This window comes from Chaetodon auriga, chromosome 16 (assembly GCF_051107435.1).
Source record: "Chaetodon auriga isolate fChaAug3 chromosome 16, fChaAug3.hap1, whole genome shotgun sequence".
Taxonomy (NCBI): domain Eukaryota; kingdom Metazoa; phylum Chordata; class Actinopteri; order Chaetodontiformes; family Chaetodontidae; genus Chaetodon; species Chaetodon auriga.
In genome coordinates, this window is record NC_135089.1 from 3,296,247 (window position 1) to 3,319,928 (window position 23,682).

General features: G+C 46.2%; 1 protein-coding gene across 1 annotated transcript in view; it reads left to right on the forward strand.

Moving 5' to 3' along the window:
* Positions 1-20,115, forward strand: part of mybpc2a (myosin binding protein Ca) — a 32,589-nt gene extending 12,474 nt beyond the window's left edge. Inside the window, exons 6-27 of the mRNA XM_076753368.1 lie at positions 1,414-1,470; positions 1,563-1,732; positions 2,003-2,135; positions 4,459-4,583; positions 7,018-7,123; positions 7,926-8,095; positions 9,458-9,623; positions 10,105-10,211; positions 10,290-10,319; positions 10,617-10,756; positions 11,015-11,174; positions 11,887-11,991; positions 12,164-12,352; positions 12,492-12,626; positions 12,721-12,888; positions 13,292-13,380; positions 14,397-14,592; positions 15,711-15,850; positions 16,358-16,517; positions 17,732-17,868; positions 19,232-19,418; positions 19,740-20,115. Coding sequence (XP_076609483.1) covers positions 1,414-1,470; positions 1,563-1,732; positions 2,003-2,135; positions 4,459-4,583; positions 7,018-7,123; positions 7,926-8,095; positions 9,458-9,623; positions 10,105-10,211; positions 10,290-10,319; positions 10,617-10,756; positions 11,015-11,174; positions 11,887-11,991; positions 12,164-12,352; positions 12,492-12,626; positions 12,721-12,888; positions 13,292-13,380; positions 14,397-14,592; positions 15,711-15,850; positions 16,358-16,517; positions 17,732-17,868; positions 19,232-19,418; positions 19,740-19,774 — 2,905 coding nt within the window. The 3' untranslated portion in view covers positions 19,775-20,115. The remainder of the gene's footprint in view (positions 1-1,413; positions 1,471-1,562; positions 1,733-2,002; positions 2,136-4,458; positions 4,584-7,017; positions 7,124-7,925; positions 8,096-9,457; positions 9,624-10,104; positions 10,212-10,289; positions 10,320-10,616; positions 10,757-11,014; positions 11,175-11,886; positions 11,992-12,163; positions 12,353-12,491; positions 12,627-12,720; positions 12,889-13,291; positions 13,381-14,396; positions 14,593-15,710; positions 15,851-16,357; positions 16,518-17,731; positions 17,869-19,231; positions 19,419-19,739) is intronic.
* Positions 20,116-23,682: the final 3,567 nt, after the last annotated feature.

Here is a 23,682-nt window from a genome sequence, read left to right on the forward strand (position 1 = left end):
TTACTCCCATCAGGACGGGAAGCACAACATGGATGGATGTTATCCTTGGATGAACCGTTCATCCATAGGACGAACAAGATCACTCAGAGTGGCTTTGAATTTATTGGCATTATCTTGGTCGCTGAGGGGTTCAATGAGCCTCAACCATGGCAGGAAAACACACTCCACGCTGTGAAGGAGCTGCCAAAGCCGTTCACAGTGGAAAACAACAAGCACTCGAGCCTGCAGACATTTATTGGCGTGTGCCACACACAGCACTTGTCACCTTGTTGAGCACAAGAGGGTGAATTATGACTCAAGACCAGGTGGATTTTTCTCATCACTTGCACATGTGAGAGGTAGTAAAGGGTTTATGCAGTGCAAGGCAGCCATGATTGTCTCCCTCTGTGAAGTTCACGACACATTACTCTGCATGAAACGGCCTTCTTTGTCTTGAGTGTTGACTTCCATTCACTGATGGCTGTGTCTCCATGTAACATCACCTTTAGCCAGAGCCACGCTAACAGCTTGGCCATCCTTCAGAGCCTGTGCATTCAGTCACCTGTGCTTCCTGTGATATGTACAATGTTTGTATGCTGTTTTGCTTATATAACCCTGGAACGCTGTGGAAAACATAAAGAAAACAGAATGTGATCACTCGCTGCTTGAACACAGCACAAAGTCAATATATTTAATGTTTGAGCTCATCGGCTTCATTGATTTTTGTTAACATCTGCTCATTCTGACTTTGATGCAGCAACACGTTTCAAACAAGCTGCTCCAAAAACACCTGTTTGGAAGATTCCACAGGTAAACAGGCTCATCGGTAACAGGTGATCATGATTGGGTATGAAAGGGGCGTCCTGGGAAGGCTCAGTCGATCAGGATGGAGCGAGGTTCACCGCTGTGTGAACACCTGACTGGATGAAGGAGATTACTGTTCATTTGCAGATGATTGCATTCTGTTTTAATTCTGTTTTGCACAACATCCCAGCTTTGTTGCAGCCGTCGTTGCAGCTCATCTTTGACATGTATGTCGCTCCCATGTGCTCGTCCACTGTGATCTCTGTCTGTCTGTGAATTTAGGGAATGGTAGCTTGTAGCCCTCATCAAACGCTCTGCTCTGTGTTCTCACTCATCCTATTTTTGCATCCATCCAAACGCAGGATGAAAAAAGGGTAAGCTTTAACGACAGGCACATTCATTAGACCTCTGATGTGTGCAGATGTATTACTCATATGGTCTTTGTTGGATTTAGAATTGTTTTGTAATTTCTCTGTGTATTTATAGGCCAGTTTAATGTGGAATAACAGTGGATGTATTATTGAATGTATGCTGTTTTTTTTCCACCATTCCTTCCACCAGTGTTGTAAATAGCTCAGGTTAATAAACATGCCAAGATAATCCCCTGAATCTCTTCTCTTTTAATTCCAGCGGGGATGCAGGTGAGGACGCCGGTGACCTAGACTTCAGTGCCCTGCTCAAGAAAAGGTAAGATCATCTACTTCAGCTACACGCTGACCTAAATCTGCTCGTCTTTAACGTGTTCTGTCTCTGGTTTTATCACACTCACACATAATCAGGGAGAAGAAACAGGAGGAGGTCAAAGAAGAGGTGGATGTATGGGAAATCTTGAAGGCGGCCAAGCCCTGCGACTATGAGAAGATTGCCTTTGAGTATGGCATCACAGACCTGAGGGGCATGCTAAAGAGGCTGAAGAAGATGAAGAAGGTGGAGCCCAAGAAGAGTGACGGTGAGGAGCGAGGGAAGAGACAGGAGAGGGGTTACGAGGCAAAAGAAGACTGTGCACTAGGAGTGAGGTGGCAGGCAGGAAACAAAGGCTCTGTGATGCAGCAGGCTGTAAAAACCAGCAGCATTTAAAGGCCTCATGGGAGAAGTCATATAACTGACACAACAGGTGGAACGTCTGTTAGCTTATAGGCTCGCTGCTGGTTGACACTTATGGATTATTTGGCTGTTAGAGCAGAGGTTGAGCTGTGCTAACAGGATGCTTTCTTGTCAGCTTTCCTGAAGAAGCTGGATTCAGCTTACTCAGTGGACAAGGGCAAGAAGATTCACCTCACAGTGGAAGTGGCTGACCCCGACGTCCAGGTCAAGTGGCTCAAAAATGGACAGGAAATCAAACCGTCGGCCAAGTGAGCAAATTACCACTGAACTGCATGTGTGTCTTTGTGAGTGTAAAATTGTACCTGAACCTGAAAGTGGAAGATTAATCTCACAGTTGTTGGTTAATGTAATGACGCTGAAGTATCGTGTAGTTTAAACAAAGGGACCAAAACGTAGTAAAAAGATAAACTGTGTGTGTGTGCTCTTTGAGGTTACCTGTAGGTTTCCTAAACTGACATTGCCGATGTGCTGATGTGGGTTTACCTCTCACTGCCATCTTGGTTACTGCTGCATCCAGCAAAAGATGCATGCACAGAGACTGGGTGGAGCTGAGATGCATAAAGCAGTGCACGACCTCCATAACCGAGGCTGAGGCTCCCGTCAATCAAGCAAAATGAAGCATGTTCCCAAACTGCCTCTCTTTAACACCAATTTAAAGCTGAATTAGCTGATGTTGTGGCCACTTGGGGGCACTAGAACACGCCGTAAACACAACAATGACAACCTAAAGAAGCTGACACGGATCGATCGGGTCATTTGTTTAGACACACGGCTCGAGTTTCTGACAGTGTGACCGTTAAATCTGACCCGGTGACCATCGTTTAAGACAAAAAAATGTCTGAACCAGGCCTAAGTGGCACAGTTAGTGGCTTCTAATTAAACAGATTAGTGGTTGTTCAGGGAACTTGTTGCACCATGACCCTGCACACGGACTGAAAGCCCATTGAGATGAGCCTCGACGTCGACTTCATTCAGAAATCTCGATGCTCAGACTGTGACTGTGGTTTATGACTAACAGCAGATATAAATGTTAGTTTGGAGGCTCTTTGGCCCGCTGAGCTCTCGTCAGCGTCGCAGTCGCTCTCCTCTTTGCTCTTTCCCCTCCTCCTTCAAAGGTTTCTTTTGGTGTTTTATTGAAGAGGCTACAGCTGTTGCGAGTGGTATTTTTTCAATGGCTCCACCATCTGCCATTTTGAGGAGCTTCATGCTGATCATTGAAAGCGAGGCAGTCCTCTTCCTGTGTTGATTAAGACAGTCGCTGAGGGAGAGTGGACTTTTTTTGCCCTGAACGGAGCCTCTCAGGAGGTTATTCGAGGCTGTGACCATCAACGTCCAACAGATCAGATGTTTTTGGTCACAGAGTTTGAGGATTGCACTGATGCGCTTCATGTGTCCAGTTCTGGTATTTTAACACTAAACACTGAAACTGGACAGGACTTCTTCAGTGATACAGAAAATTAGTTTAACTTTGTTTCTATCTTTCTATCTTTTTACTTGAAAATACAGTCTGCAAACGAGTTGTCTGCTCACACACGAATCATTTCGGCCAGCCTGTTACTCGGAACGTGTGTGTGATGAGCAGAAAATGTCTTTTCTGAGGATAAACTCAGTGCAGCGTTCGTGTGACTGGAGGACGTCTTGTTGTATTTCTGGTGTTTGATATATGGTGGTGTATTGTAAGCCCATGTGGGCTCGGCCAAATGTTTGGCTTGGCGATGAGTTGTTGTGGATTATTACTTTAAAGGGGAACTCCACTGATTTGACACATCAGAGCGTGCTCGCAGGTCTCGGGGAGCGCTGCTGGATGTGGAAAAAGCTGCACAAAGCCTGTTCGTGGCTCCAGAGGGAGCTGTGTGATGTCGGATGAATTGCCGCCAGTGATGTCACTTGAGTCGCTGTTGATTTGGACCGAAGACAAGTTTGAAAAATGAAAGCGAGACAAATCTGGAGGTGTGGAGTTGGAAAGACGACCTCTGACTCTGCTGCGCTGATTTTGGTTTTTTTTTTTTTGACTGTCCAGCGATGCTAAACTAAAAGCACCACCACACAAACATGGCGCCCCGCGGCATCCGTTTACAGACACTACATTCTAATTTAATGCTGTTTTGATCATAAACACTATGTTTGACTCCCACACAAACAACTGTTGCTCAGCCCGAGCAGGTAGCTCTTAATTCAGTATTCAAATCCAGACTTGCTATTAACGGCAGTGGCCACCTCGAGCTCCCGGACACTTGCAGCGTGTAACCATGGGACTATTTCCCATCACTGCCTTCTGCTGGGTGTGGTGACTCGGTGGCATCGCCGCAGTCCTTTGATTTTTGCGACCCAAGCGCACTCGTGTGGGAGCGCATGCTGAAGGTCTGTGCAGGAATGTGTGGATTCTCTGTCTTGGTCTGTGACTGTGAGTCACTCTGCTGTCTTCAGGCCCTCTGCATCTGATTGTGGCTGGATGTGCTGAAAGCATTTATTCATTACTCTCTCTCTCTCTCTCTCTCCCCCTTTGTCTCTCCCCTCGCTTGTTCTTCATCCTCCTCGTATAATCTTCCTCCATCATCCCTGCGCGTCCAGGTATGTGTTTGAGAGCGTGGGCAACAGGCGGACACTCACTATCAACAAGTGCAACCTGTCTGATGACGCAGCGTACGAGTGCGTGGTCGGGGAGGAGAAGAGCTTCACGGAGGTTTTTGTCAAAGGTATATGAGTCACTGTCTTTGGAGGAATCCTTCTTTTAGGAGGGAGAGGGTTTTTTCTGCTCGGTTTAGCAAACGCTGTCATTTGAGCGTTGAGAGGCTTGACAGCTCTGTTCCCGTCTTGTGTCTGTGTTTGTCATCTGTTTGTTTCATTGCTTTTATGCCACACAGTAGCATGCTGCTCTCACTCATTTTTAATGGGTACGTGGCAAGTGAAATTTTCATGTTTTGTTTATTGTCATGTATCACCGTTGTCACGCTGTATGTATTAATATTTATCAGAGTTTGATTGATATGTGTGTTTTTGAAGGACACTTTGATTACTGCTCAGTGGAAATGCCCAGATTTTGTGGCAATATTCAGTAAAGTGTTTCCTTTTTTTTGGGATGCATTTTAAATAGACAAGCGTCACATGATATTATGTATGTTATATACAGCTATGACGTTATCAGTCTAACTCTGGTGCTTATATCTCGATGGTCTCTTCTGAGTCCTTTTCTGTGTGTGAGTATGAGAGGTTTTAATAGATGTAATTGGGTCTGCTGCTTCTATATTAATCCCATGCTTTACTCTGTGCGCTCACTGCTGCCCATCCTGCTTTTACATCTTCAGAGGCCATACAAGAGGGTAAGCTCTTCAGCACAGACGCAGCTCCCGTGCAGCTACAGTGTGCGGCCGAGTGTCCATGAAACTATGGTTCACGCTGCTGTTTGCAAACATCACTGCCTTTTCTCGTCGATTCTTCTCGAGTGAGGGAGTTCAGCAAATGACAGCTCAGCAAAACTAGCAGTCATGGTACTTTAAGGGTCGGGGTTAGATGTTAGCAGAGGTGAAAATCATGCATCCTGATTCTTACTGCTCCCAGTCCAGCACTGCGTCTGTCATCTGTTGCTAGCAGGTTTCTAGTCCAAGCTTTAACATTGAGTTTAGTACAAAACTTGCTAATATACCATTCCTGGTCTTTAAATATGCTTTGAATGAGGAAGTGACTCACGGTGAGTCACAGCCGAGCTGACAATGACGCTCACCAGTGAGGAGCTCTGATGCTAAAAGCTAATGATTCAGTCAGTGGCGATTGAGTTTAGTCAGTTCAAGGAAAGAAAGACTCAGGCACCGGTGATTGACACGAGAACAAAAACTAAGGATTCACTTGTACTCGCAGGTAGCGCTGATAAACTAAACCACTCAGCAGGGAAAACAATGTGGCAACGAGTCCACTGCTGTCCACAGTCTTTATACTGTGCTTGATTGTGATGAGTCCCAGGTGTGTTGGAGCCGCCTGGAGAACCACGCCCACCCTCTGCCAAAAAAGGGCGCACAGGAAACAAAGCCCACGCCTCCACCTAACTCCATCTACCTCTTCAAACTGCTGCTGTTTTCCAGTTGTGTCTCCTCCATGTCTTCCTCAGGGAAAAGCACTTCTCTCTGTTTTAAAACCACAAATCACACCGAGGGCATCGAGCTCGTTTCACCAAACTTCGGTGAGGCCCGCAGTCAGATCGCACGTTACCTGTGGTGCTGTGACTGTGGTTCAGAGCTTTCTGGGCTCTCCAGCTGAGGCTGAAGAGAGCCGAGACGTCCCGAGGGGGGCTGGATGTTGACGATGACAAATAGCTGAGGCTAGCAGAGCATCAAGCATCACAACATGTGGTTACACGATGTGACTCCCACCACCTCAGGAGACTTGAAGGAGCTCCCACCTCGACAACACGGGTGTGTTTGGTGGCCTTGATAAGAACTTCAGGAGTTTATTGTGCTGTTATCTACAAAAAAAGGACGCACACAGGTTCTGTGCATTAGCCTTATCGAGTACACTAAACCACACGCCAACACCCATCCTCAGAGGAGTTTGACAGATCTGGACGGTACGGCGGAAATGAATATCACAGAATTAAAACAAATATTTGAATACACTGATGCTCTGATTCATGGAGCTCTGAGAGATGTTGACTGAATTCCATTTTTATGCATTACATCAGACAAAACTCCTCACACAAAACAAACACTTAACTCGAGTGTCTGACTTTGTTGGTTTTTAATTAGAGACTGCTCGGAGTCATCGATTGAAAAGACTTTTCTGCAGCCATGACACAACATACTAATGTTGCAGTGATACAGTCGCACAGAAAGACAGTGAACGATGACGCTGCTCCACTTAATTGTGCTTGATTTGGACTCTGTAGGTTTTCTATATTTTAGTCCAAATCAAGACTTTGCATGTGCCAGAAATGAGCATACGACAAAGGTTACTCACTCTGCTCAGGTGTGGACGCCCTGCAGCTCTGCTCTGTTCCTCCACTTGTGTCAGTAGTACTCTGGTGGCTTAGATACGTACAATGTACAGTAAGTGATTCACACAACACAGCGGTACAGTTTGTTGACTCAGTGCAACTCTGTTGTTTCAAAGTTTGACTCAGAGCTTTGAATCTGTCCTCAGAGCCTCCGGTCACCATCACCAAGCTTCTGGATGACGTTCACACCGTGGTGGGTGAGAGGGTGGAGTTTGAGGTGGAGGTGTCTGAGGAGGGAGCCAACGTCAAATGGTGAGCCAGCGTGCCCTTCGGTTCATTGGGTATCAGTCGATTAGAAAATGCATCAGGCTGGTGGTTCAGCTTACTGTATAGAAGAGTAGACTTCATCCACTTGGACACGAAACAGTCCTGTAAGACGCAAACAGAAAAAGTCTGATGGGAAATGTTGGCAAAACTCACGTTGTAGATTACTCATCATTAGCAGGAATATTTTCAGTTCAGGTAATAACAGCAAACATTCACGCAGTAAATGCCAAACTGTTCACCGCCACGGCGCTGCCAGATGTTTTCTCCCACCCTTTCACGGTGAGAAAGTTGAGCAGTCGAGAAGGACGTCAGAATCTGCTTTTCTAGCCGTGCAAACTTTTAACACATTAAAAAAGAAACTGAGGAAGCAGAAACAAAAGCCTTTATGCAAATAACTCAAGCCAGTCAATTGCTTATGTTCTGCGTTGTGGTAAATATTTGTTTTCTGACGAATGTGCAAAGACTGTGTTGCACGCTGGGTGTTGTTACAGCACACAACACTCGAAACTCTCTCTGTAAATTTCGGATATACTTTAGTTTTGGAAAGCTACGCAGGCTGTTAACTGAAAACTGTTTTCACTGAATAACAGCTTGTTTTTTTTACATAAACGAGCAAAATTATGTCAAAATGATTGAAAACATACCAAAACCCAAAACCCTAAAACCCAACAGAAAACATTCCCCTTCTGCACCGTTTTAAAAACGTCGAGCATGTCGTGTCCGTCAGCTCTTCCCTCATCCTCTGTGTGCAGAAGTGTCGATGAAGCATGTGTGTTTCTCTCCTCAGGATGAAAGATGGCGTCGAGCTGACCAGAGAATCGGCAGGTTCAAAGTACAGGTTCAAAAAGGATGGGAAGAGGCACATTTTGATCATAAACGAAGCTACTAAGGAGGATATTGGGATGTATCAGGTCTTCACCAACGGCGGAGAGTCGAAGGCAGAACTGGAGGTTGAAGGTGCCATTTGACAGCTCCTCCAAACGAGTGAAAGCTTTGTTAGCTGCATGCTTGTGGGGTGTTTTTTGACTAAGATGCCCACAAAACGACTCAAACTGCATGAGAGATGAAAATAAGAAAACCCTAAAACTGACTTTTTCCCATAAACTACAGAACTGAAAATGTATCTTGCTGTGAAATCTAACAGCAGCAGCTTAACGTTGATCAGCTGCTGAAGAAAATTAGCTAACAAGTGTTTCAGGCGTCGCTGTTCAATCTGGAGCTTCCAGATATCTTACACACCAGCACATGTTGATGTTTTTCATTCTGACAAGCATGAGAAGCAATAAATTAGTCATTACTCATGTCATAATTAATAGAAACCCTTGTATCAGTGCTTCATCACGCTGTTCGTCATGCTAATTTTCTTTTACACCTCCAAAATTGATGGTTGCGTCCTGCCTGTCCCTTCAGAAATCAGGCTGTCTCACTTGCTGCATACTTGTGAGCCAGACGACTCTCACAAATTGATTAGAGTGTGAGAAAATGTCTTTCCTCCCTCCCTCCTCAGTGGACACTCCGGTCGTAGTTACAGTACACCAGCTGATTAATATGCACATACTGTTGCAACCTACTGCTGAATAGACGGCCTGAGTAAGATGCAACATGATGGAGGAACACTTCATTAATGCTGTGTCCCACAGATGTTAAAGCTGACATCCACAGGACTCCCAAAAACATTGCTCAAATTTCGAATAAGTTGCAAAAATATATAATTGGATGACCAAGTAAGTTTAAAGGAATAGTTTGAAATATTGGGAAATAATTTGGTTTCTTGCAGCAAGTTTTATGAGAAGGTTGATACCACACTGATGTCTATAAAGTAAATATGAAGCTACAGCCAGCAGCAGGTTAGCTTAGCACAAAGACTGGACTAGACTCTGGGAAGTAACTACTCTTGGTTAAGAAGTATTACCACAAAATACCACAATAACCACAATGTGTCATTTTTACTCTCCACTTTTCGAGACATAATATGTTAATTAGTGAACTTTAGTGGTGCTGTCAGGAGGATTTTGTTACCTTTGGGCAGCGCCAAGCTAGTTGTTTCCAGTCTTTGTGCTAAGCTAAGCTAAGCTAAGCTAACTGTTTACTGTATTAACACAAGAGTGGTATCAAGTTCAATAACTTCAAAAACTGTATCATGCTAAGAAGATGGGTTTCTTCAGCAATAACATTACTATGCATTTCTAACCTATAGTTGCCGCCTCACACCAGCCAGAATAGGATGTCTGTCAAACATTTGCATGCTACAGTGCGTATTGATCCAGACTTTAGACTGCTTCTTTATTGATCTACTCTGTGTTGGTGTCTTTGCTTCAGATAAGGAGCTGCAGGTTCTGCAGAGCATAGCTGACCTGACTGTGAAGTCTGCTGAACAGGCTGTATTCAAGTGTGAAGTGTCTGATGAAAAAGTAACTGGGAAATGGTTCAAGGACGGCGTGGAAGTCCAGCCCAGTGATCGCATCAAAATGACACACATTGGAAGGTATTACATCAGACTGCTGCAAGTCCGTGTTTGAATATCAAAAAGCTGGTGTTGAGCTCTCCACCCGAGCCATCGTGTACAGTTACACACAGTCAAACACACGGAGCTATCACAGTAAGCGTGTCTGCCACGTGGCTTGGCAAACTATTACCAAAGGGTTTTCGTAGCTGGTTGACCCATTTTTTGGATAGGCTGTGATTTGTGAAGCTCCAACCTCTAAACGCACACTCACAGACACACTCACACACATCACACACACCCCGAGGGTCTGGGGTTTCTCTCGATAATCCCTCCATCAGAGCCGCCTATGGCAGGAGATCTGCCGAGGCGACAGCGGTCACACAAGGTGAAAGCCGTTTAGTACGTTTCTCACTCGGCCATATTGCCTCATGTCGCATGTTGCTAGGGCAACTGTCCCTTGCATAATTGTGGGTCACAACAAGTGTTGTCTCCTTGGTAACATCTGCTAACACGTCCCCAGGACCCACAAGCTGCTGATTGATGACGTGAAGCCTTCGGACGCTGGGGATTACACCTTCGTCCCTGACGGCTATGCAATTTCTCTGTCGGCTAAACTCAACTTCCTGGGTGAGAAAACCGAAAAGTGAAGGTTTGATGGTGATGAAGTCAAAATCTGTAGACTGACTCTGATATTTTGTCCCTCAGAAATCAAGATCGACTACGTTCCCAGACAAGGTAAGGGTTGTGTTGTGTGTTTCTGTTTCGTTTAGCATGTTCGTGGTCTGCAGAGGCGTTCAATGCCAACACTTTTGCTGGCGCCTTGTGGACACTCAGCCTTCAACATAACGCTGCTCCTAATGTTAATGTTAAATGTGATTTAAGGTTTCTACGCAGATTCCAGCATGAGAATAATTAAGCTTTACATGCTGATGAATGGCCCAGAAGGTAATCTTTGAGAGGCCTCAAAGCAAAGTGTGCCTCTAACCCGAATGACCTCTGTCTTCCCATCTTCTCTAACGCTCACACTGACAGACCCTCCCAAAATACACCTGGACACCAGCAGCACCGGCAGCAAGAACACCCTTACCGTGGTGGCTGGAAACAAACTTCGCTTTGACGTGGAGATCACAGGAGAGCCGGCCCCCACTGTGTCCTGGATGAAAGGAGACCAAGTGAGGAAGAACAGAGCGAGTCGTCAGTCAGCTCGTACACACTCAAACACACGTCAGATGCTTTCTACCTTTGTGCGTCAGTCAGAGTATCCAGCAGTTAGTCACCGAGCAGCACAAAGGAAGAATGAAACATGAGCTGGAGTGGGAAGGTTGACTCACCTGTCACTGTGGCAGCTGTGTCATCTTCACGCGACACCGCTCTCTTCAACAGGCGCCTTGTTCTGCATCTCTGTCTCTCTCTGTCAACCTGCCTGCTAGGTGGTGGCCGAGGCCGAGGGGAGGGTCCGCGTGGAGACCAGGAAGACCCTGAGCAGCTTTGTGATCGAGGGGGCGGAGAAGGAGGATGAGGGCTACTACTCCATCACCGTGACTAACCCTGCTGGGGAGGACAAGGCCAAACTCTTTGTCAGAGTCGTGGGTCAGTCTCACTGTTGCCTCCTGTTTTATTTTCATGAGGTGATGAAAATAACCCCAAATTGTCACCGTTGGAGCCATTTTTTAAAGTCAGAAGTTTAGGTCCAACCAGGTTCAATGCAGCCATTGTTTCTCATTTATTGTCATTTAAAAATAAACTTTCAGAGCTTTCAGACTTCAGCAAGGTAATCTGTCGCTTTTATTCCTTAAAAGCCGGGTTATTCATGCAGATAGAGCGAGAATGACCATGCAACCATATCAGCGTGCGAGCAAGTTTGATACCAACAGAAGACGACAGGATGTTCTTGAAGGAAGTTTCAAGGCTCTGCCCCGAGTTAGAGTTTCGGACAAAGAACGAATAGAAAACAGCGCGATGATTTAAAAACACATTTAACTCAAAACAGTACAACATGCTTTGAGAAATTATACCTCACAATCGCTTCGTCATTCTGAACTAAAGGCAGACAAGACATCCACTGAGATGAGTCTCACGTCCAGTCACAACCGCACTGAAACGAATAGTAACCAATGGCTGAAATGTGGTAGAAACATAATGAATATCTAAAATGCTCCAGTATGCTTCAATCATAGTGTTTGAACACTGTTTGAATAGAGGACTTACTGCAGCGCCTAAAAAACCCACTTCCTGACACTCGTGCTCATGCCGTCTCTCCATCTTTCCCCCCTTTCCATTTCACTGTAACCTGCCTCTCCAGATGTGCCCAACCCTCCTGAGAATGTCAAATGCACATCAGTTGGCGAGGACTCCGCCATGATCACATGGGACCCTCCTGCTTTTGACGGCGGAGTTCCCGTTAAAGGTAGCCCTGAAACACACGGCATCTAATGTTCACATCTGATGTCCCCGTCCCCGGAGGACACAGCGGTTTAGAATCCACTCTGTTTATCACACCGCGATGTTTTTGAACTTCCTTCTCAAGGACGCTGAGCCATTTTAACAGCTTCACCGTATGTTGATGTGGCTTCCTCCAGGGTACCTGATGGAGAGGAAGAAGGTTGGCTCGTCCAGATGGACCAAGCTCAACTTTGATGTTTATGAGTCCACCACGTATGAGGCTAAGAAGATGATTGAGGGTGTGCTTTATGAGATGAGAGTGTTTGCAGTCAATGGCATTGGCATCTCTCAGCCCAGTTCAAACTCAAAGCCCTTCATGCCCATCGGTGCGTTGCCATTTATCATTAGCAGAATGGTTAATTAACAGAAGCTTTTCACACAATGCTCATTTTGAGGCAGCTTAACCTACCTCCCATCCCATTTACACCGGGTATTAACGTATTAATTAGCTCCTGTCTCTCTCAGCCCCCACCAGCGAGCCCATTCGTCTCACCGTGGATGATGTGACAGACACTACCTGTGCACTCAAGTGGCGTCCTCCAGAGAAAATCGGAGCCGGCGGCATCGACGGTTACATTATTGAGTACTGCATAGAAGGAAGTAAATACATGCAAAATATTTACTTAATAGTTATTTTGAAACTAATGTTACTAATAAAAGTAAACCTCATCATATATATTTTATGCTCATTCAGGTGATCAGTGGGTGCAAGCTAACGAAGAGCCAGTGGTAAAGAACCAGTACAGGGTGAAGGGTCTCCCAGTGGGGGAGAAGATGCTGTTCAGAGTGATGGCTGTCAACATTGCGGGCCGGAGCCCCCCCGCCACTCTGTCCCAGTCCGTCACCATCAGAGAGATCATGGGTCAGAGACTCGTTTTAAGTTTGTCACCTGTCCCTTTAACAGATGGGACATATTTTAATCAGAGCATCCTGCTGGTGTTCGAAGACGTCGTAAAATATCTAATAAATAATGTAAAGTGCATCGGCGCCAGTCAGTAACTGTACTCAGCCTTTGTTCATTTTTCATCACGCTTACCTTTCGCTCTCTGCTGTTATAAAAATACTGTACATTTATTTTTTAAGCACAAACTGCATCAGTGGAATAATCCCACTGTGCGTTTTCACATCTCTGTGTATTATTTATAATTTACATCTCTTGCACACACACTTTAACATCGCATGCAAATACTATACATGTGTATCTATCCCACACCACCCACTCAAAGTCTACTTCCTTCACTGTCTCTCACGCTTCCACCACACAGAGCATCCAAAGATCCGCCTGCCTCGCCATCTGAGAACCAAACTCATCACATTTGTGGGTGAGAAGGTGAACTTGGTCATCCCCTTCCAGGTTAGTCCGAGTCTGGCCGCGCTCTGGAGCGAACCATACGGCGTGCTTGAGCATTACAAGCTTACTTCCATGTTGACCTTGTACTAAACGGCTGTTTCAGACTCTGAAGCGTTTAAAATACAGATTTCTTCAGTTTGTTTTATTCCAGGATTTGAGGGAAAGGCAGTAGAGTTTGGATAGAGCCTAAAAAGCCACTCCATGATCCACCTAAAATGGGTCATTGCAGGGGGGTTTGGAGTGAAGCCTGGAGTGGTTTAGTTAAAGTAAAAAGTCAGCTGGACTAAAAGAACAGCCAAGAGATATCATGTTTGAAACAGAGGAGACCCTGTTTTAATTCACGGTTGTACGTGTGTGTTGGTCGGTGGACGTGGAAGGCAAATAAATGCATGACAGTTTCCTGGTTTCAGTCTGAGAGGACATTTGTTTCTTCGTCTGAAATGCAAATCAAATCTGTAAACTGTGCTAGTAAGAGAGAGAGCGCGAAACAGCTGAAAGGGCACGTGGAGCATCGCAGCATTTGACAGCGACTCGCAAATGATGGCACAGGTAAAAAGAGGTTAACCATAAGTAGCAAAGGGGAAGCCATTGTTCTAAAGTAAAAATAGACAAGAAAAAGTGAGCCATGGCTCTGCTCGCGTTTGAAGAAGCAGATGAAAAGACAGAGGACGTGGCTGCATGATGTTCTCCAGGGAGAAAAGAGCACCCACATCTCTGTCATCTTATCCAAGAGCTGGACAGAGTCTGTTCCAGCGGCTGCTTTCACTCTGATGGAATATGGTGTAACTAAAGCTGAGACGTGTTTAGCTCGAATAGGGTGCCCTAAAATATTCACAGCCAAAACACAAAATAAATCTTCTGCTGCTGATGACTAAAAAAGGCCCGCCCGTTCACAAAAGTGTTGTTTACCTTGATAATCACCAAACTGGTCCACCAGTGACAATTAAAACTGACCTTCCTGTGAGTTTTTTTCCCCCGCAGCGCTTGTTTTTGACTCACGCCCATCGCTCTGACTGCAGGGCAAGCCTCGCCCTGTTGTGACCTGGTTCAGAGATGGCGTCCCCCTGGAGGACAAAACGGTGGGAACTCGCACCAGCGAAGTGGACACCATCCTCTTCATCCGCTCCGCAGAGAGAACCCACTCCGGAAAGTACACGCTGTCCGTCCAGATCGAGAACATGTCGGACAGCGCGGACATACACATCCAGGTCGTAGGTCAGTCCCATCATGGCACCTCTCAGCTTCACCGACTGCCAGAAAGCCTCCTGCTGCGCGCGCTCTAATTAAGATTAGAGCACCGTGCGCAGTTCATAGGCTACTTCACAAGGTACACTCTTAATAACCTGTTTGGAAGGAGATGATGGCTTGAGCCCAAATCTGTGACATGTCAGGTTTTTTTTCAAATATGATAATTCCTAATTTCATACTCCTGAGGATCTGGGACTCAAAGTGGCGAATCATCAAAGCGCTGATTCCCCTCTCTCGCATAATCCCGGCTCCTGCGCTGCCACTGTGGCCGCCAGCTCATTCCTCACGTTACGGCTCGTCTCCCCGGGTCAGGGCGCCGTGTGGATTATTTGGCGGGGGCTCTGCTGGGATTATTTGCGTGTAGACTGGGATTAGGTTTGGATTTTGAGGGCTACTCTGTCACTTCCTGCGCTGAGAAGGTTGAGCTAATGAGGGGCTGCAGCTCCGCCGATCAGCCCCCCCCCACATCCTCTGTCACTGCACTGTTTCAGCAGGAGACAGTGCAGGAAGGATTAACGGGCGAGAACAGTAGCGCTGATCACTGTTTGTACTGTACTCCACAGAGGAGAGCGCGCAGAGCAAGATTAATGAAAAATACATTACTGTGTTGTACAGTATTTCTGTACTGCGCTGCTGTGTACAGCACAGGCCACACAGAAAGATCGATGATAAACACACTGCATTCTTCTGCTCTGTAATCTGGGCAAAACACACTATTTCTCAGTTTGTCAGTTCTATGCCAGCGCACTTTTTCTAGTAATGTATGCAGCTATCGCCGCCTTTCCTTGAACCTTTGACTTTTGCTCTGCTAATCTGTCAATCTTTGCCAAATCTCTACCGCTGCGAGTGTTGATTTCTTTCTCTCAGTGGGACTTGCCTGCTCCAGATCTGTTTATCAGTCTGCCTCTCTCTATCTCTATCCTCTAAAAGCTTGCCTGCTCAGGCAGGGCAGAGAGTTAGTTATCACTTATTTCCCTGCTCTTGAGCTTTATGGATTCCTGCTCATAATTGTCGAACAAGCCTGTCTTGTTAGACAATAGTTTCACACCAAATCCTCCGACTCTGTCCTCTCGCGAACCCAACAGAAAAGCCCGGTCCTCCCATTGACGTGCATATTACGGAAGTCTGGGGTTTCAACGTTGCGCTGGAGTGGAAGCCACCCAAGGACAACGGCAACTGTGAGATTATCGGATACACTATTGAGAAGGCTGACATGAAGACTAAGGTAGGCATGGTGGAGAGTAAAGGAGGATGCAGAGACGTGTACATGTTGGAGGAGCTATCAGTTTTAGACAGATCTGCCTGTTGAGTGTATGATGTGGTACAAACTGTTATTAGCTAATCCATCCAATAGAAGCCAACATGAGGTTCTAAGTTTGGAAGAAGAAAAGAAACAGAGCATGCTGGGTCAGACCGACAGGTGTTTAGGTCTTATGCTTTGCAGGAGGAGCTAAACAAAGCTTGTTTACAGGAACCACTTGCATCATTGCTGTTTCCCAGCATCCACGAGTGTCCAGTGGGCCCTCATGACGGGGGGATTTGTCACGCAACTGCAAAGCCTCGCTATACTGTCACGGCCAATATGTTGCATGAATCGACAGGAAGTTGGACTAGAAGAACGTGGATGCTGCCATGGAAGTTCTTCAGCTTATATAGATCTCAAGCTTGGCCATAAGCCTCTTCGAACCTCAGCTTCTCCTGTTTCTCTCTCTATCCGTCCCTCTCACATCAGGAATGGTTCATGGTCTATGAGCACAACCGCAGGCCCAGCTGCACTGTGTCTGACCTGGTCATGGGCAACGAGTATTCCTTTCGAGTGTACAGCGAAAACATCTGTGGCCTCAGCGAAATGCCCGGCATAAGCAAGAACACTGCCGTCATTACCAAAACAGGTAATGAAATCCCCGCAGAGCGACGCACACCGTTACACGATCGTACTGCTTTTGATGCCAAGGAACGTCTAATGCATGCCGAGCTGTGGCTGCACTGTGTTAAGGTAAAAGTGAGCATTATTATACGTAATTGGCACAATAAGCGGAGGGTATTGGGAATTGTTATTAACATTACACATGCAAAAATACAAACCGTGATATGATCAGCAGAACAGAGTGATAACATTCGAAGGACTTGTGATTAATTGCTGGCTGAGATCAATTACTTGAACATAATCTAAAGGAAGATTAATTCACGCTGATTATTCTAAACAGAAATATTCTTTGACAGAGTGTTAAATAACATTTAATGCCGGCCGCGCATTATGAAAGCAGCTAGGCTGGGAAATTAACACCTGCCACCAGCCAATGCTGCGACTGTTGTTGTGTTGTTGCATTTACTTACTCTACCAGAACATTTGGCAGCCAACCAGCCGTCTCTTTGTGTTCCAAGCAGCAGTCTGGCCCATAAAACTGTGAGGACGGTTGATCATAGTACCAACCTGACATCATGGTGAAACAAAAGTCCGTTTCCTGCCTCCAAAATTCAAACGCTGCTCTGCAAATTGAAACAATTTCCGAATTTCAGCGGATCTGACATGCATGTTAAGAGCAAAACAATCCCAGAGCAGCTGAAAGAGAGGAAGTTGGTTACTGCTTAAGCATCCCAGTCGTGGGCTTGGTGTGGGTTAAACTGAGACGTGCATCAAAAGTAAAACACATCACACGTCGTTTCTCCAGCACACCATGATTAAAGCTTTCCTTACACTGTATCCTGTCTATTGATCAGTGATGTGACTGATAATCAAAGATAGCAAGTATGCAAAACAACACTGTCATCATTGTTTCCTTAAAAAATAAATAAATAAATAACAGCTTACAAAATGCAAATATTCTCAGTGGATACAAGAATGTACCTGGTAGATTTAAGTGAAAATACGAAACATAATCTTTAGCGTCTTTTCAGAATATTCACTGGCAAATATGACTTCTGATCTCAGCCATCAAAGGGTACAAAGGCTGAATATTCATTTTCATGACCAACGTTTGGTGAATAAAGGATGTTGTTGCATGACGTGTTTTCATTTTTATGGACTTAAAGCTCACGTCAGTCACCTTCTTTCTGTGTATCCTCAAAGCAAAACAAATCGAGTAACACTTCTCCACCTGTCCAGGTTTGGCCTACAACCCTTCGCCCTTCAAAGAAAAGGACATCACGCATTCTCCCAAGTTCACAGCGCCCCTAGTGGACAGAAGTGTGGTTGCAGGTTACTCCACGGCCATCAGCTGCGCTGTCCGCGGCTATCCCAAGGTATTTACATCTTCACAGTAAACACGGCTTCATCACTGAAATTATTTATTTATTAATCAGCTGAGGAGTAGTACTGACTTCACACAGTACCTTCAAAACCCCGTCAACCCCCTGTCACCATTGCTGGCTCATTCATGTGGGAGACAGTGTGGCCACATGGACACCAAATCCTGGTTGTGGTTTGCAGGTTCTCACCATGTCCGAGTGTCTCCAAAACCCTTCTCACTCTCACTTCTTCCTTATCAAAGCCGCCGAGTCAAATACCAGCCAAGAAGTCCCAGATCGCTTCATCAGAATCATGGCCTGCGTGCCATCCCAAGCCCACCAACAGAGTCTGAACCGGTCTGCTCTCGAGACCTGCAAATGGTCACTGTGTCCTCAGGAAGGCTCGTGGGGGACACAGAGGCAAAGCTAGATCCTCTCCAAAGCCCCCCCCACACCACACACTTCATATTCAGTAAACAATTCATGTGCACCTCAGTTGATTCCTGCAATTATTTATTTATTTCTCTGTCTGTTAGTGATTAAGATATCTAAAAAATAAAGACCATGTTTCAGTGAACTCTGGTGGTAAGCTCGTCCATGGGCCGTGGAACAAGCTGTACGTTGTTGGTGCAGATCCAAGAAAGTTGAACAGCACTCTCAACACTTTCTATTCTGCTCTGAGAGTCGTCCATTGACGCCTGAATGGATGAAGAAACTCTGTCAGTATCTGTGTTTTGACTTTGTGGATTTAGAACCAGATTATCTATAAAATATCAGTTTGGAAAAAAAAAAACAGCACAAAATATTTGTAAGAGTATCAAGTAAAAAACTGGTAAAATAAGTAAAATATTGATGAATGAGGAAGTACTTCTGTTGAAATACAGACAATGGGTGGGATCAAGTGTACTGCATGAGTCAGAGGTCATGTGACAACACAGTCAGTATCCTCACTGTATCTCGCAAATGAGCAAACTACACATCACATCATACACTCGCTTTACCTGCGCTGGCCCCTGATAGCCCTGCTGCAAGGCTGCGCCTCAGATTTCATACTCTGTGTTTTCAGAGAGAGCGAACAAGTTCTGAGAGTCGAGCAGCGAGTGTAGAACAGTCAGGGAGGATTTTGATGCCTTTGCAGCAGGAGTGTATTTTTACGTCTGAAGATAGAACAAGAGGTGGAGCAGAAAGATCTTTGAACACACTTTTTTTTTTTATCCCTCCGAATCGGCAAAGATTTGTCAAGCCGAAATGTTGACCTAATTTCACCTCTCCCCCTTCCCTCCTCCCTCCGCTCCTCCACCCTCCTGACATCCCTCGCTCTGTTTATACGCTCCCTCCCCCTCCCCTCTCCTCCATCGTTTGCCTCCTCCTCCAACAGCCAAAGATCATCTGGATGAAGAACAACATGATCATCGGCGAAGACCCCAAGTACCTGATGCAGAACAAGCAGGGCGTGCTGACTCTGAACATCCGCAAGCCGAGCATGTTTGACGGGGGCAGGTACTCCTGCAGGGCCATCAACGATCTCGGGCAAGACGAGGTGGAGTGCAAGCTGGAGGTTCGAGGTACGCCGCGTGAACTCCACGTCCCATAATACCCTGCTTTCAAAGTAGTGAGCGAGAGCGCGGCCCGGGCCGGGGCAGCTCTCTGTGACAGTCTTCAACAAGGCTCAGCATGACAAATCTCCATCTCCTCAACCCTTTGACTGAGCTCTCGTTGCAGAACTTCAGTTGAAATTCTAACCGCTTGCGCTAAAAATACATCACCCCACTGTATCTGTCAGTTAAAGTTTCAGAGCCACAGATGACTCTGAGTGCTGTAGTTTCCTAAAACAGGATGATCTACTGGCCTCTCATGCTGATTTGAATTTCTCTTTTTCTCCGCAGCCGTACAAGAGAAAGGAGAGGAGGCGAAGAAATGAGCGACAGCACGAAACAGCAGAGGATACAGTTGAACAGGAATAGTAATGGATTATGTATAACGGGATAGTCATGAATAAATATGATTAGAATAGATCACTGGTGAGGCTCTAAAGCCAATCCCCCTGCCTTCCCCCTTCCTCCTGTATGCTTGCCTTTCACTGCTGCTATGACGAATGCCACATCAGTAATATACCATAAATTCTTACAGCAAGCTGCCACCTTGTCACATCCTGACTGAGAGAAGCCACAGAGTAGTGTAGTAGCACTGCCCCGCTGTGACCACACACAGATGGATCCTTCTTATCTGTGAAGTGGACCTGTCACTTATAAAACAGCCTTTCATCCATTACGGCTCCCCGTGTTGTCTGTTTTGTGTCTGGGACGTTTTTATAGGCTGGGATGAATTTATGATTGCGATGCAGCCGTAGCGCTGAAAGCTCTGCAGTGTGACCGAGCGGCTGCACACCTCCGCTCGCTCGCCGTGGTGTTAGGTGTGTGATGCGTGAGCGGGGGCCCCGTCTGCCCCGCGATGGCTGAATGGAAGGATCAGTATTCAGCCAGGCATGGCCGACATCATGGCGCCACCAGGATAAAAGGCGCTCTTATACACGGATATAGACCTGCTGCGCCCTTCATGCACACACACACACACACACACACACAGAGGACACACATGTCGACTCACAAACACACTCTGCTTGTTTTAACTCAGTCCCACATGCTATCTCACTACATTCCTCATGGCATGACCTGTACTGGTAGGCCTTCACAGATACATGGCTTACACTCATGCACATGCAAACACAAACACACACTCCAAATCAGGGTCTCATTAGCATCACACACTAGAGACTAATTAATGCACCCATCAACACTGCCCTAATTAGCTCTCCCACGTCATTACTGAGCAAACGAATTACCGCTAATTTACACACCCGCAAAACAAACACAGCACCGTCTCTGCTGGGAGAGTCCGCCGCGGCTCGCCTCGCACACTAAATTAAAGCCCCACCGATGTGCCGCAACCCAGACCGGCGTCCCAAGTGACCCCGCCCTCCCTTACACACGCCCCTCAGTCGACCGTCCAGCAGAGGAAGACTTGGAAGAAAAAGATGGACTCGGAGACAAAAAGCAGGAGTTGAGATCGACCACATCCGATTGTTTGTGGAGTCGCCTGCTGCAGAATAAATACATCACCCTCCTCTGGAGAAGTGGGGGTACTTTACACTCCAGGCCTGTCCCACCTCTGACTGCATCGGGTCCTGGTCTGCAGTCTCTCCAGCAGAGGGGGTAAGAGCACAGTGACAAAGACCCCGACTGACCATCACCTGGGTCTGCGGTGTGACGGTGAGTGACAGGTTATTAGGAACTATTACATTACCGATGCATCTCTGACTGGAGCTCCAAACCCGCCAGCCTAATCCTGACTCTTGGCACTCACCTTGAAACATTCAGCACTTCTGAGCACAATGGATTGCATTTCGCCCTTTACGTTGCAGTATGTTGTTAAAGATGAGCTGAAACAGGGTGAGGGCATTAATGCCCAGATAAAGCAGGGAAAATCCTCCAGATACCTGAAAGTAGGCCACGATTGGCTGCACAGTAGACCTGCAGTGCAGCACAAAGCTTAAATTTTGAACCCTGTCGAGCAGTAAATTACTCTGCGAGCGTGTGTGGCTGTGTGTGTGTGTGCGTGCGTGGATTATGTGTGGTGTTGATATAATCTTATTGTCAGTTAACCTGAGACACAGCGTGGCGTGTTACTCCGCTGATTGACACATGAAAGCGGCGCTGGAGATACACCACATGCTACTTTGCATGGAAGTTTTGGGAAAAACAGGTTCTTCAGAAAAACAGTGTGTAACCTCGATACTCCACCTGAGCTTTACCCTCTGTTCCCTCTCTCAAAAGTGATGTTCAGTTGCTAAGCAATCAAACTAATTGTATCTACTGGCATCATCCGCGAGCCTTGTGAAACTTTCAAAACATGAGAAGATGCGGGTTTACAATGCTGCTGTCAGTGTTTGTGCGCCTCTCCCGATCTCACACAGTCTCAGAGAGCTTTAAGTAGTAAGCCGGGAAAAAAAAATGAGCATTTTGTTTTCCCCTCATTCCCTGTGACACACCTTAAGGCTCTTTAAGTTTGTGATGTCTGAATGAATAATTAATGAGGAAGCATGGCAGCCCAGGAGTAAACCATCGGCTTCTTCGCGCACACTGTATCTGCTCTGCTGTCTTTCCAATATTAGAACAGGCCCGCCTCAGACGAAGACGAGACAAAAGAGAGCGACAACACAAGTCTTAGCACCAGGCGGAAGGGAGGCAGAGCCGGCGCGGTGCAGGCGCTGCTATGTCTGCGCGTGTGCTCAAGAAAAGAGAAAGACATGAGACACCGAAGAGACAGAAACAGACCTCCTGAAACAGTAGGATGGAGGGAACTATAATTATGCAAGTAATTATACATGAAATCACAGACTTGGATTGAGCGAGATAGAGAGAGGAAGAGCACTGGAGGGAAAAAAGCCTCGCAGTGAGTCTCATCCATGTAATTACAGTATGAGAACTGAATGAAACGGAGAACACACACATCATATAGGGCCATCCACCTGCGCTCCAGCACCGCACACAATGTCCGTCCACCCACTCTCAGGCCACATCCTGACCGCCGCACTGTACGTTACGCCACCCTCGAACCCACACGGAGGTTTTGTCTTCATCTTCTGTTGCTCTGGGGGCTTTTCCGTTGCCATGGTATGCTCCATTGAATGCCACTGTGACTTATACCCTGTGTCATCGTGTTCATTGATTAAAGAGCCCAAACCCTCCCTGAGCTCACGACCCACATAATGAGCACAATGTATCCGCGAAGGGGGGTGGAGGAGAAAGCTGCCCTCACTTCTCACAGTACTGACAACTTCATGACAGACACGGAGCTTCGTCTGCACTGAGGGTGGCGCTATGTTGTTTAGGGTCACATTTGAGTTTTGGTGCAAGTAAGAAGGATGAAGTCAATGTTTCGCAGGCCAAACGCAAAGACACGCATGGTCGTGACGTAGAGGTACGAAACATAAACCAGAAGAACGTTTTTAAAATGAAACAAATGTTTTGCAATTTAATGCAAATCAAGTGCTGTAATATTCAGCTTTTCCATAATTTTCTTTCCTACATCATCCATTTTCCCGCCACTCAACACGGTCCAGCTCACGAGGGAAGCAGGCTAAGCATTTTGGCTCAAACGTCCTTCTCCTCCAGCTCCCGGTGCTCCTGGTCTATCCCGAAGCATTCTCAGTCCAGAAGGGACACAAAATCCCCTTAGAGGGTCCAGGGTATTCTCTGGAGTCTCCACCCATTTGGACATGTCCAGAAAACCTCCACAGTGAGGAACCAGAGGTGGTCAGAGGCTCTCTGACTCCTAACTGGAAGCGAACAAGCAAGCAGCCAAACATCAGTTTGTTCCAGTTTTTCCCAGCGAGGAAGTCCGAACCTGCTCTGTCAGCGAGCTAAGAATACCACATAGCATCAGACACGGAGGTGTGGAGGCTCATCATCTCATGACTGAAAAAAACATACCTGCTAAATTAGAAATTTTGTTCCAAAGTGACTAACATGACAGGAAAAGGTGGAGCAGACTGTTAGGATTTAGGGATTAATGTGAGTTTAACCCATTGTAGCTTTAGGTTGCTAATCAGCAGTGAGAATATGGGTTTAGGGAATAAATATAGCCAACAGAAGGTTCTCATAAGTAACATGTGTGGGTGCACACACGTATTCATATGTGTGTAGGTGTTTAATGTGTTGGCACACACAAATGAGCCACATATTGTGTATGTAAATCCATCTGCGTAGTGTGAAAGGAATAACAGTCTGGAAAATCAAGAAAACATATGCAAAACACTGACAAACAGCG